Genomic DNA, 12,487 nt, shown 5'->3' on the forward strand with positions numbered 1-12,487 from the left:
GGGTACCTAATATATTTTAAATACTGTAATGATTAAAGCTGGTCTCCAGATTTTGAAACCTTTTCATTTTAATAGAAGTAATTTTAACTAAATTGCAATTGGAAGAAGCTGAGGTTATGTCATTGTTGCTGGACAGAAAAACACTTGACAATGCTCTCTGTGGCCACTCCAAGTACTTTTTTGCTTTTAATGCGTTTTTTCTCTTATGAAAACTTAACCATAATACATTATTTAAAACTCTTTTTAAAATATTAATTTTTAAATTGGGAAAGAGCAGCATTATATAGGCACGTATCAAACATCTATACATGTGATGTGTTTCCTCTCCGTCTAATTAATCACTGGTTCTATTTTATCTTCTTTGGGATCCATTCTGTATAAATGATAGTCTGAGTTAATAACATTGTCTGTTCCTGGGGCTTTCACTACTTCCCCAAGGTGTCTAGCGACAATAAATCTCTATAAATTTATAGTTGGTGTATCTTTTTTTAATTAAAGCTGATGTGAAACAGCCAACCCTAAGAAAAGCATACAATGAACAGCAGACACAACAGCTGCAGGTGGGTATTCAAACCAAAACCCTATTAGAGTTTCCCCGCCTTCAGTCGCGTTTGTATTTTAACCAAAACGTCAACACAGAGAGAGACATAAACAAAATCATTGGATTTTGGGGAAGCGATTGTGTATTTGAATGAATACAACACGCAGCCGCAGAGAAGCGCCTTTAGTGAAAGGTTCTCAAAGAGATTTCGTATTTTTTTTTAAAAAAAATAATAATTAGCATGCTTCTATTTGCGCCCATCAAACATCGAGGGATCAAAAAGTTCAAAAGTTGCAAGGTTTCAGCCTTCTGATCTCAACGTCCTGGAACGTATACAGCGCAAGGCCTGGAAACAGCACTTCTGAGCATGTCCAGAGTGCTTTAGGATTAGAAGGCCTGGTTTCCCCACCCCCATCCCCGGGCTCTAAATTCTCCATGAGCCAGGAGCTGGGTCTTCAGTGACCTCCAAGCGTTCCCTCAGCCACGCCTCGAGGTGGAAGAAGGTAAAGGCGGCGAAGGGACCGCAGGCCGGAGTTCTCGCTATGGAAAGACGCCACCCAAGGCTCTCCCGCGCTCCAATCAGACGCGGCTGAGGCGGAGTCGGAACTGGGACCGGCCACTCGCTTCGCCCTTGCTTGCGGGATGTTGGAGCCGCTTCGGAGCGCGCCCGATCGGCGCTAGAAGGTTTTTGTCGTTGCTGCTCCAGACCGGCTGAAGCCCTGCCGAGCGGACGTCCATGCGCTAGAATCGCGCCTGCCTTTTGGCTCGGCGGGAAAGCCTCTCCACCTCCCGGCAAGCGCCTCCGAAGCAGATGGACCCTCAGCTGCAGGAGGTAAGAGGTGGAGGGGGTCTTTGCCTGCTGTCTCGCCATCTCTGAGCTCATCTCGGCGCTGAGATTTTCCTCTTCATCGCACCCCCTTTTTTTTCCGGGAAAGGGGGGCGGGCAGGGAAAAGGCCTGGGTTCTCTTTTGACCAGGGCAGATGTGGTTTGCTAGCCAAGGAGATGGGCCGTTCCCCAGCTGGACTTTGATGCCCTCCCAACCCGACAGCCTGCTGGACACGATCGCAGCTAAAGGGCTGAGCAAGGTTGCCAAGGATGTCGAGGTTGGAGTAGCTTCTTCTGTTTGAGACGGAGGTCTATCAGCTGGCATTGCCAGGGGGCATCCGACTTCGCCTATCGGAGATGCAGAAGAGGTGCCTTGTTTTCACCTCCCTTCTTTGCCAACGTGTCCCGGTTCCTTTGCACCCTAGGCAGCCGGAGACATCAAGTCTGCCTTTGGGAAGAGAAGGGTTGAATCAGTCCAGATCCCCATTGCAAACTGCCCTTAAAGAGAAAAGAACAACACTTGCAGTCCAGTGGCCATTCCATTAAATTCAGGAGCAGAGAGTATAGCTGGGTTGTGTTGTCAATCCTTCAAGGAAAGACTACATGGACCTTCCCTTCCCGAGGCAATCTAAATAGCTTGGATTACAATTGCCAAACATCCCTGATACATGACTAATTGAGACTGATAGATCAGTTGTTGGGAAAGGCTGCAGAAACTGAATGCTTGGATTACGAATGATGTCTGGTTTTTTATATAGATATGCCAGGACTGTAGCAGAAATGCTGGCTCTGGTTGAAGAGAGTAATGAAATTCTATGCTGGCAGGTTTAGGCCTAAAGAGTTGACTAGTATAATGTGTGAATCCTATGTGTGAATCATTTAGCTGAGGAAATAACAGCTTCAGCCTAGGGCTTAACTCTAGGAGGGAGTGAAGGGCATTTTATTGCCTTGGATAACCATCAATATACAATTTGCTTCGGGCTAGAGTCTTTCTCCCTTCTGCCTGCTTTTAACAGGGAACATGCCTCTCTGTTTATGACAAAGATGGCTTTGAACCTTCAGTTGCTCCTTCCTGGAGACTTCATGATTCTTTCCTGCATCTCTACATATTGGGTGATTTTGCTGTGCAGACTTTTGCCTTTTGCTAGGTATATAAAAGCTGCATCTACTCCTCTGTATGGAGGAGGCAAAAAAGAACCAGCAAGGGTAATTCCTTGATTCAAAGTGACTGTTGCACGCTCATCTTTCCTTCTTCCACAATTAGCGACTGTCAACTTTTATGCCAGAGAAATTTCCATCATAATAGCAACAGAGACTTTGGGCAATGGCAGGTAGGTATAGGTGTAGGCACACATGTCTATATTCTGAGAATGTGCACAATGGAACCATGGGACAAAAAACTATGATAGATGGAAAGCAAATAAAGTACATGCGGGTAGATTTGTTTTGCCTATTAAATTTCCGAGGAAAAAAAGATGACAATAGTTTCCCGTTCTAAGTATATTCTCCCTGAAATGCTTTATATGGGTTTTGACAATAGTAATACTACCAGTTTTATTTATTATACACTTACAGGTAAGTTCAGTACAGATGGAATTAATTTCCCAATACACAGGCTTAGGATTGGAGTTTTCTTTTAATTTCCAGGTCGTGATGGTTTCTTTATGAAATTGTCTTTTGTTTAAGAAATCCAGAAATGGGGAAAGGTGACACTATTATTCTAGGACAGTATTTCTTGACCTTACCCATTTTAAAGATGTGTGGATTTCAAATCCCAGAATTCCCCAGCCAGCATGTGGAAGGCCATAAATCTTTAATGGTCAATGTTGAAAACTGTTGTTCTACATCTACAGCATCCTTGCTCTTTCACCTTATTAGGGAAGCCAGGCTATGAACTCTTTTGTGCTTTTTAGTCTTATTTCTGTGACTTCTGAACTGGCCAGACCCTTGAGTACAGGATAAAGTTGCCTTCTTCGGTGTAATAACCTTAGTTCTGATGGAAATACCGTAGTAACCTCAGAGTTGTGGAACCAAGGATGACCAGGATTGGGGAAAGCTAGATGCTTCTACTGCTGTGCAGCTGCTTAATTGGCTTCATGCTCTATGTGTTCTGATGCACATTTAACTTTTGTGATCTGCCTGAAGCCATTATCTGCTATTTGCTCCAAAGCTTTGACTTGGTTGATTAATTCAACCTACGTAACCCAAATCTGCAACCAAATGCTTAACTTATACAACAAGGCCTATCAGTAGGACTTCTTCGTGTCTCTTGATCCTAGCCCAGAAGTTGTCCACAGTGAGCCAAGAGCTAGCAGTAACCTTGTTGTGATTATGAGGCAGGCTTCTGCACTCTTTGTTCATTGGCTTTCCCCTTCCATGAAACAATAGAAGCTCCCTGGACAATATAATAATGTATAGATGTAGTTCTCTCTTCTTCTGTGGAAAGGAAGAGGCCCAGCTGCTTTATCCAAGCCAGATGACTTTCTAGGAGGGGAAGGGCTGATGGGTTTGGAGGCTCTTCAGTCTTTGGTTCCCCTTGATTAGTCCTGAGGGGTTCCCATCTTGGTTCCTTTCTCAGCCATTAAGCTAAGTGTATGAGCATTAATGGAACAGGAGCAGATAATGAGTTTAAGAGGTTACTTCTTGGTTTACTTTATCCAAACATCTGCTTGATTTTATGGAGTCTACCTCCCCATCCTCACCCAACAAACTCTGTCTGTTGTTGCCTCTCCCAGATTCTCTTCCTGCAAAATGTAATTAGGAGCTGCTATATTCTTTAACTGATTAACCTAATCTGTGCAGGTCATCTGGTGTCTGGCTGTAATTGTGGGAAGTCTTGATTTGCACGAGAGCATCTTCACCCCGGTTTCTTTTTTCAATAGCTACTGTACCATAGCCACTCTGGAAAAAAGGTTGGAAATATGGATTGGTAACAGCAGGAGCATCCCAGCCTCACAACTGGCTTCTACTATTTTATCTCCATGATAGGTTGATTTTAACCTTGATAGTTTGTGAATACATACTTTTCCTTCTTTCTTTGACTATGTGGAATAGAGCCTACTTATTTTATATAGTCAGTGACCAAACCGGGACTTTCTTGTAACTTACACACTTGATTTTTCTGAAAGCTTCTTTCTTTGGATTAACTCCTGATTGAGAAATGTGGGGCCTAATAGGTAGAATATTTGAAAGGGACCAGCAGTTTAGGTCAAATTGGCAAGAGTATCTGCTGCAGATCTTTTAGCCTGATGCATTTTGTAATGCCAAAGAGCATTTCGTTTCTCTACTCTGATCTTCCTTGCTCTGTGTCTCAGCTGGTCCCTGGAGTGCCAGAGTATTGTATGCGAGGCTATACAGTATATCATTTTGCCATGTCTTTCATCTCATAATAAAGCATGATGTTGGCTACCAATTTATACCTTTTAAAAAGGGAGGGGCAAATGCATTGACTCCAGGATATTAATGTATGAAGTACATAATTGCTTGTTGGGCGTTACGATTTTGTATTGTTAAACCTTTATTATTTTATAATTTCTTAACTTAGTTTTGTTGTTACTGTACAACATATTCTGGGACTAAATCTTAACACAAACCAAGTCAGGTAACCAATAACTTAAGTTTGTACGTTTTAAATACATTGTATTTTTATTGACTAAAAAGCCCAGAATGCCAACATAAATACCTATAAAAAACCTCATGTAACAAAAATAATAATGGAAAATTTAAACAGAAGAAAAACTAAATCCAATAAGAAGCAAAGTATAAGAGACAAAAAAAAATCACTGTCTAAAACCAATCACATTTTTTAAAATGGATATGGCCAAACATTAACAAACGTTCTTTGATTTGTAGAGTTTACGGCAGTTGCTGAAGGGCAAGGAATGAAATAGCAAATCTTCTGAGGGATGGAAGTTCCAAACTCTTTTGTGTCCAATGGTTGAAAAAAACCCATTCCATATCTTCCCTTGCAGCTAAGCCTCAGCTTTCGGAGAACAGATAGATTTAAAAAGGGAAGGTTGGGGCTAATGATAATACAAATTCCAATGAGAATATTTATAGAATGGTAAGATAAGCAGGTTGTAATGAATGGGCAGAATAGAATCAATGGTGGTTGCATTTTGAATACAATTGGACTGGAATTGATAAGACCAGATTTAAGTCCCCACTTGACTATAGAACTCAGTGGCTGACTTTGGGCCAGTTATGATCTATTGCAGGGGTCTTCAAACTTGACAGCTTTAAGACTTGTGGACTTCAACTCCCAGAATTCCTTCTCCAGTCATGTTAGCTCAGGAATTCTGGGAGTTGAAGTCCACAAGTCTTAAACTTGCCAAGTTTGAAGATCCTTGATCTATTGAGTACAGCAGGTAGCAGCATCTAGCCAACTATGGTTTAACATCAAAAAGCAAAGCAAGGTTGAATCTGGTTAATACTTGGAGAGGCTGAAGGCTAGAAAGAAAGCATCCAGGAATGGCAAGTTACTTCCATATTGTTAAAAAAAATTCTGAATTGAGTTTGACTTGAAATAATCATCCCATTTTACATTTATTTTCTAGCACCCCAACGTTTCTCACAGAGTCATTGATATGAAAATAACATTAGAGGAGAATAACTCCCAGCCCATGTGGATATCCTTAAACTCTCAGAATCAAATTAGGAAATGAATGTGAGAATTAAAACAAACATAATGGACTAAACAGAGAAGCAGTTTGGTGTAATGACTCAGATATCAGACTAGAAATTGGGAGACCATGCGTTCGAATCTAGCCTTGGGAATAATGCCAAGTGGATCACCTTGGGCCACCCATCCCTCTGGACATAGAGCTATTCTAGTTACTCCCCTGTTAGTTGGCTTTTCTTATATTTCTTGGCATTGTGATGGGGACAGTGGTAATTATTGTTATTGCGGACTGCATCCTTGGCTTCAAGTAGCAGATCATTGCTGTGTTTAAAAACATTGCTTAAAAACAAGCTCATTCATTTGAAAGAGCATCCCGATGGGGAGTAGTGGCACCGTGCCCATTGTGCCAGCTTCTTGACTACCTCAGCATATGCTGCAGGCAGGCTGCTCTGCTCTCGAGGGACTCTTGCCAGCAGCCTTGGGCAATTCCAGGTTGAAATTGAGAGCAAATTTTAGAGAGCTCTTCTGTTTTACTTGCTCTTTTTTTTTTTCTGTTTAGCTCTCTGTCTACAGGAACCAGGGGATGAAATTGAGCTTTGGCTTCTTGCTAGATGTGGCCAAATCCTACTCAACCAGAGAGGAGTGGAGTGTGGGGAGGAAGGGAGTTTTAATTCTAGGGAAGGCAAACATTTGGTTATATTAACAACAATAACTTCTGGGGAGGGAGGGAGGGGGAGAGAGAGAGAGAGAGAGAGAGAGATGCAAGAGAGAATAGCAAATAGGAAGTCCAAGGGAACTGGCCCAATGATTGTTCTTTGCCTGCCTGTATGTAGGCAAGAAATGAGTGAAACAGACTCTCAAGTCTTTTTATGTCTGTAGGTTTTGGGATGAACAGGGATATTTGAGTCAGGTCCTGAGAAATGTCTTTCTCTAGACCAGTTGCAACTGGCCCGAACTGAGCAGCAGACTCCTAGTTTCCTTTTCAGTGGTAACCCTGTGGCTAATGATTGCCCTGGCAAGCATAATCGTTTCCATGGCTTCTTAAGCTTCAAGCAGATCTCCCTGCATACGAATTGCACATTGTGGCTCGCTGATGCTAATATTTTTGCTTTGTCTGTGATGTGCTGCATTGCCTGATAGTTTTGAGGAAACCAAGCAAGTGAGGAGGACCAGTGCTTTGATAATAGTACATATGTCTCTAGGTGTGGCCCTAGGAGGAGCAGAGTCAAACCAAATGGAAGATTGCTGTCATCTTCTGGAACCAGTATTACTGTGCTTGGATTTGTCTGCTCTCCCAATGGTTTGAGCCTTGCTGACTGCCTCTATGTACAGTCTGAAGAATGAATGACGGCCTATTTTCAGAGATTTGTGTGGGAAAACAATGGAGTCTCAGGTATCCTTCTGTTGACTCATTTAGTTCATGATGCTGCCACTCTGGATGACCTGTAAAATTCCACGTAAAGAGCTAGAAGATGATGATTAGAAATGGTCCATAATTGCTCAGGTAAATTATTGCCTTGCCAGATACGGAAGTGGTTATGGTCTATATGAAAGTCTATTGTTACCATAGTCTCTGGATTCTATAAAGATTTGAGTGACTTAGCTGGTGAATCCAAATGTTAATAAATAGGTTGTTTTATCTAACAATTGACTCAGATAAGACATTGATCTGCACCCATTGTCTTTGCACTATTTCACAATGAGACCTGGTTCATTACATTGAACTTTATTGCATTATTTAAGATCCCATAAAAAAAAAAAAAAAAACTCCAACTCCCCCGCCAAGAGGCCCCCCCCCCCCCCCCCCCCCACCCCCCCCCCCCCAACCAAAAAAAAAACCCACAAACACCCACAACCCCCCCCCCCCAAAAAACCCCCCACCAAAAACCCCCCACCCCCCCCCACCACCCCCCCAACAAAAAAAAACCCCCCCCCAACCCCCCCCCCCCCCCCCTAAAGCCTAAAAAAAAAAGAGTGACTGGTCCAATTTCTCCAGGTAACTTTCAAAACCCCCCCCCCCCCCCCCCCCCCCCCCCCCCCCCCCCCCCCCCCGCGCCAAGGGCCCTCCAGGTAACTTTCCAAATGAGGGCTATGTGGGCAAATTAGAAAGAATTTCAGCTACCTGCAAGACACTCTCTCCGGAGGAGAGCATTCACTAAAAATGAAGGCGCAAGAGAAATTTCTGATGGAAAAAATTGTAATCAGTATCTCAAACAGACTGCATAAATATTAAATTTCTAGCCCTCTCTCTCCCCCAGCCATACCCTACTTTGGGTGGTAGGGTTAGGGTTTTTCTCATAGATACTTGGAGTCTGAAATCTTTACTGATAACTCTGAAGAATCAAAGATTTACCAGTTGAACTTGATCAACCTAGGGCCTTCCAGTCTTAATCCAATAGTAACTATCAGCTCCAGATGTTTATGGTTCTTTTTACCTTTAATGTTATTTAAAAGCTTACATATTTATTCCAAAAAGATACTGGAGTTAGTCGGGTATGAAAAGCCAGTCTATTAAGATTCATTTATTAATCTTCTTTAAACAGCTTGGCTTACAGTGATGTGATTCAATCACATCCTGAGAGAAATAACTTGAATTTGAAATGTACGTCAGGGATAAAAATTGCTCATATAACTGCAGATGCTTCTAAGTGTTGATGTCCTTTATTACAGATTTTGGATGCAGTCATATACAGAAAGGTATTGTTCATCTACAATGTTATGTCTCTCATATCACCAAATATAGAAAGATAATCAGACATCGCCTCATGTACCAATTGCCTTCAACTGAGTCAGTTAATGTGTTCAGTGATGAGCTTAAAGCTGATAAAGTAAATCAACCATTACAAATTCCTAGAAACCATCTTTTTTCTTTTCTTTTTTACGTGTGTGTACCATGAGCAATTATAAACACGCTTAACTATTTGGAAATAGGAGATTTTTACCAAATAAACAAATAACTTCAAAAATGCAATGTTAAAGTCTAGGAAATAATCTATTTGAAGTGTATAAGTGAAGCATATTACATGCACTGTTTTCTGAGTACAGCCCTAAAGACAAATGTGGCATAGTTTAGACTTGCCCTTGGCAGAGCACCCTTGTGCTTCTGGTATCATAGGATAAAAACCAAAGCATCCCATTTTAACACAGACTTAGAAATAGTTTAGAGAGTAATTAATTAATAACTGGAAATTATAGGTAGTCCTTATGTAGTGATCAAAGTTGGGATTGGCAACTTGGTTATTAAGCAAAGCTATCCCTACTTAGCATTCTTGGCCACATTTTGGAAGTGGTTTGATGTGGTCTCCTTCATAGGGCTGATAAATACTGGCCCAAAGTCACCCAGCTGGCTTTGTGCCTAAGGCAGGATTAGAACTCTAGTTTCCCTGCTCCTACTCCAGAAATTTATCCACAAAACCAAACTGGCACCCTTTGTCCCAGGTCCTTATTAAAATTAGTGGTCAACCTCGAATCTAATCCCATTTTTCCTGTTCCATCCCCACCCCAATATTAGCTTTTTCCATCTTTCTTTATTACATGTATATCCTGCCTTTTATTCAGAAGGTACATAGTGATTCCTCCTACTATTTTTATCTGTCCCACCATAACAACTCTGTGAGGGAAGTTTGGACTGAGAGGGAAGGCCACTCAGTGAGTTTCTCTGGTTTACTAGATTTTAAGTTCCGTAACCTTAATCCCACATAATCCTTTTTATTTTACAATTTATAAGAACCACCATTTGGATTTGATCAGGGTTGTTTTTGAATTACAATCATGTGCTGTTCTAGTGTTTGACAATCCCTGAGATTGAAAGAAGAATTAATTTTTTTTTTTTCAGGTGAGAGACCAAATCAGGACCAAATTAAGTTGGCTTGATTTTTAGCCATTTTCTGGAACAAATCACAATTCTCAGTTGAGGGATGGAATAACAGAAAGGATAGTGTGGTGTTAAAATAGTCAGCACAAATCTGACAATAGGCATGTATACCATCCAAACATATTCCCTCCAGTTTTGATAACGTGTCTGTTTTGATCTATGCTGCGGGATGAGAAAGGGATGCTCAAAAAGTACTTAATCTTCAATAGGCCATATTGGCAAATCTCCTTACTATGAGCTCACATGGTAGCTCGAAAACATGTTGCTCCCTATGGCAATTTCTCTGAACCGATGTTTCCTTGCCAAATTGCACCCGGCTAATATATATTAATGAATGGTTTGTTATAAAAATAACAGCTAAACAGTACAATAACATACGTTTTATTGGGTGTAAAGCATCTGAGATTGTGTTTTGATGAAAAGTTGAATACATGGTGACCCTTGCCCAAGATGATTTTTATATGAGACAATCAAGTTACGAATGCTTCTTAGAATCAAAGTTTAAATGCTAACTTCTGATTGCAGTAAATAAAAGAATGTCTAAACAAATTACTATCACAGTATTGAAGAGAAATTATACTGGGTAGGATTTAAGAACCATCAATGATTTCCACCCCCTGCACAAAGCAGTTGCGCTTGAGAAGCAGGGAATATGGGAGCCCAGGCGGGCGAGTGGGCCCAACAACAGCTCCAGCAGAAGTCTCTGCTGATCTTCGGTGCTACCGGTACGCCAGAATCGGGCCAAAACAGTAGAATACCACCATTGTGTTCACCTGATGTGATCAAACTACTTTATCATTGCATGAACTGTACTTCATAATTCTGATACAATTTTCTTGACACATAATGGAGGTTCTGTTTGCTCCTCCATTGAAGGAGAGTTCAGCAGGTCTTGAGGCATTATGATTTATGATCAAATATGCATCAACATTAGGATTTTTTTTCCTGATCTGCTTTCCTGTTATTTCTGCCTATTGCTTCTAAACTTGTCATTTGGAGTAATAGAGATACATTCTGTTTCATCTTCTATTTAACAACATACTGTATGTAAATTTTCTTCTGAAAATATGATGCTAAGAAATGAATGCACTACTCCAAAAATAGCCTGACAAATCTGAATAGAGTTTTATTTGCAATGATTGGAAATAATAGTTATTTTAATTCCATCCAACACTATGCCAGCTTGTTTTGTTAAGTTTGTGATCCATTAAAGCAAGGGTCGCCAACCTTTTGGACCTCAGGGATCACCAAACTCATAATTTTAAATTCCTTGGACCACGAATATGAATTTTGACTGTCGGTGGCTTGCTGACATTGGTGGGGGAGAGAGAGAGATCCAATCTAACCTTAGAGGGCTAGCAGTGATGTTCTCTCTGTCTCTCTCTCTCTCTCTCTCTCTCTCTCTCTCTCTCTCTCTCACACACACACACACACACACACACACACACACACACACACACGCAGAGGTCCCTCACCCCCCCCTCCAAGGCAGCCACATTCTTAACCTGCTTTTCAGTTCTGTTCTCGGGGTGGGGGAAGATAGAGAGAAACTTTTGGCTTCATACAAGGAAAACAGCAGAAGCAGCAGAAGTCTTTCTTTCTCTGTCCCAAACTCCACCAGAAATGAGTCTTTGCTGGCGCAGCCTCTTGAAGCAGGATGTCTTGCAGGGTCCCAAAGACTCATTTCTGGTGGAGTTTGAGGGAGAGAAAGAAAGACTTTGCTGCTTTCCTTGCATTCAGCCAAAAGCAGAAGAAGAAAGAAGTGGAAAGAACAGTCTGGTGGCCAGGTGAGGCACGTGGGGTGAGTGGGGCAAGTTCCCCCCCTCCACCCTTACTCCCCTCCCCTCACTACCTTGTGTTGTTTGCAATGCAAGCGATGCAAGCTTTGTGTTCCCACGGGCCATGTGGGCAGCGCAGCCTTGTGTTCCCGCACAGCCTGGATTGATTGCGACATTTCTCTGCGGACCACCAAAATTTTCTCATGGACCACCAGTGGTCCCCGGCCCATCAGTTGGCAACCACTGCATTAAAACACTTCTGTATGTCCTACTTTCCAGTGATATTACCCCTGTTTTGTGTATCATTTTTTAAAATTTGTTTTTAATGCTAGTTTACATTCCAGAGCACTGGTTTGAGCGTGATGTTCAAAGTTGTTTTCTTTTGAAACTTGATTTGACTTAGGAAGCATGCATTTTTGGTGTCACCTGATGATTTAATAAGTAGTCTCTTTATAGCCTTACTAAGTTATATTTTAAAACCACCGAATAGTACAGGACACAAGACAAAGTCCTGCAGCATTCCTTGAGCCTTTCTGCCTGGTCATGATAGAGCATTTGTTGAAAATGACTACTTTACCAGCTGCTGATTTATCTAACAATAGCAGGCACCAATCCTTTATATATAATATACCATGGTGTTCCCATGTTCTACAACAGTGGCTCCCAACCTTTTGGGCACCAGGGACCAGTTCCGTGGAGAGAGGTTGGAAGGAGCATGGTTTTTGCTGCCTGCATCTCGCAGATGGTGCTTTGCTTTTTTGCATGGACTGGATTCTGGCATGCCGTGGTATGGTGCCAGTCCATGGACTGGAGGTTGGGGACCCTTGTTCTACAAGACAAGTAGTTC

The 12,487-nt window shown here is 41.8% G+C and overlaps 1 protein-coding gene across 1 annotated transcript in view; it reads left to right on the top strand.

Annotated features, from left to right (window-relative positions):
* The first annotated feature begins 1,174 nt into the window (after nucleotides 1-1,174).
* Nucleotides 1,175-12,487, top strand: part of LOC148133210 (unconventional myosin-X-like) — a 42,118-nt gene continuing 30,805 nt past the window's right edge. The window contains exon 1 of the mRNA XM_087950443.1: nucleotides 1,175-1,373. Within this exon, the coding sequence (XP_087806569.1) occupies nucleotides 1,353-1,373 (21 nt within the window). The 5' untranslated portion in view covers nucleotides 1,175-1,352. The remainder of the gene's footprint in view (nucleotides 1,374-12,487) is intronic.

The sequence above is a fragment of the Notechis scutatus genome, chromosome 1 (genome assembly GCF_049901735.1).
Source record: "Notechis scutatus isolate UNSWTSFEM ecotype Mainland chromosome 1, rNotScu1.2, whole genome shotgun sequence".
In the NCBI taxonomy this organism is placed as follows: domain Eukaryota; kingdom Metazoa; phylum Chordata; class Lepidosauria; order Squamata; family Elapidae; genus Notechis; species Notechis scutatus.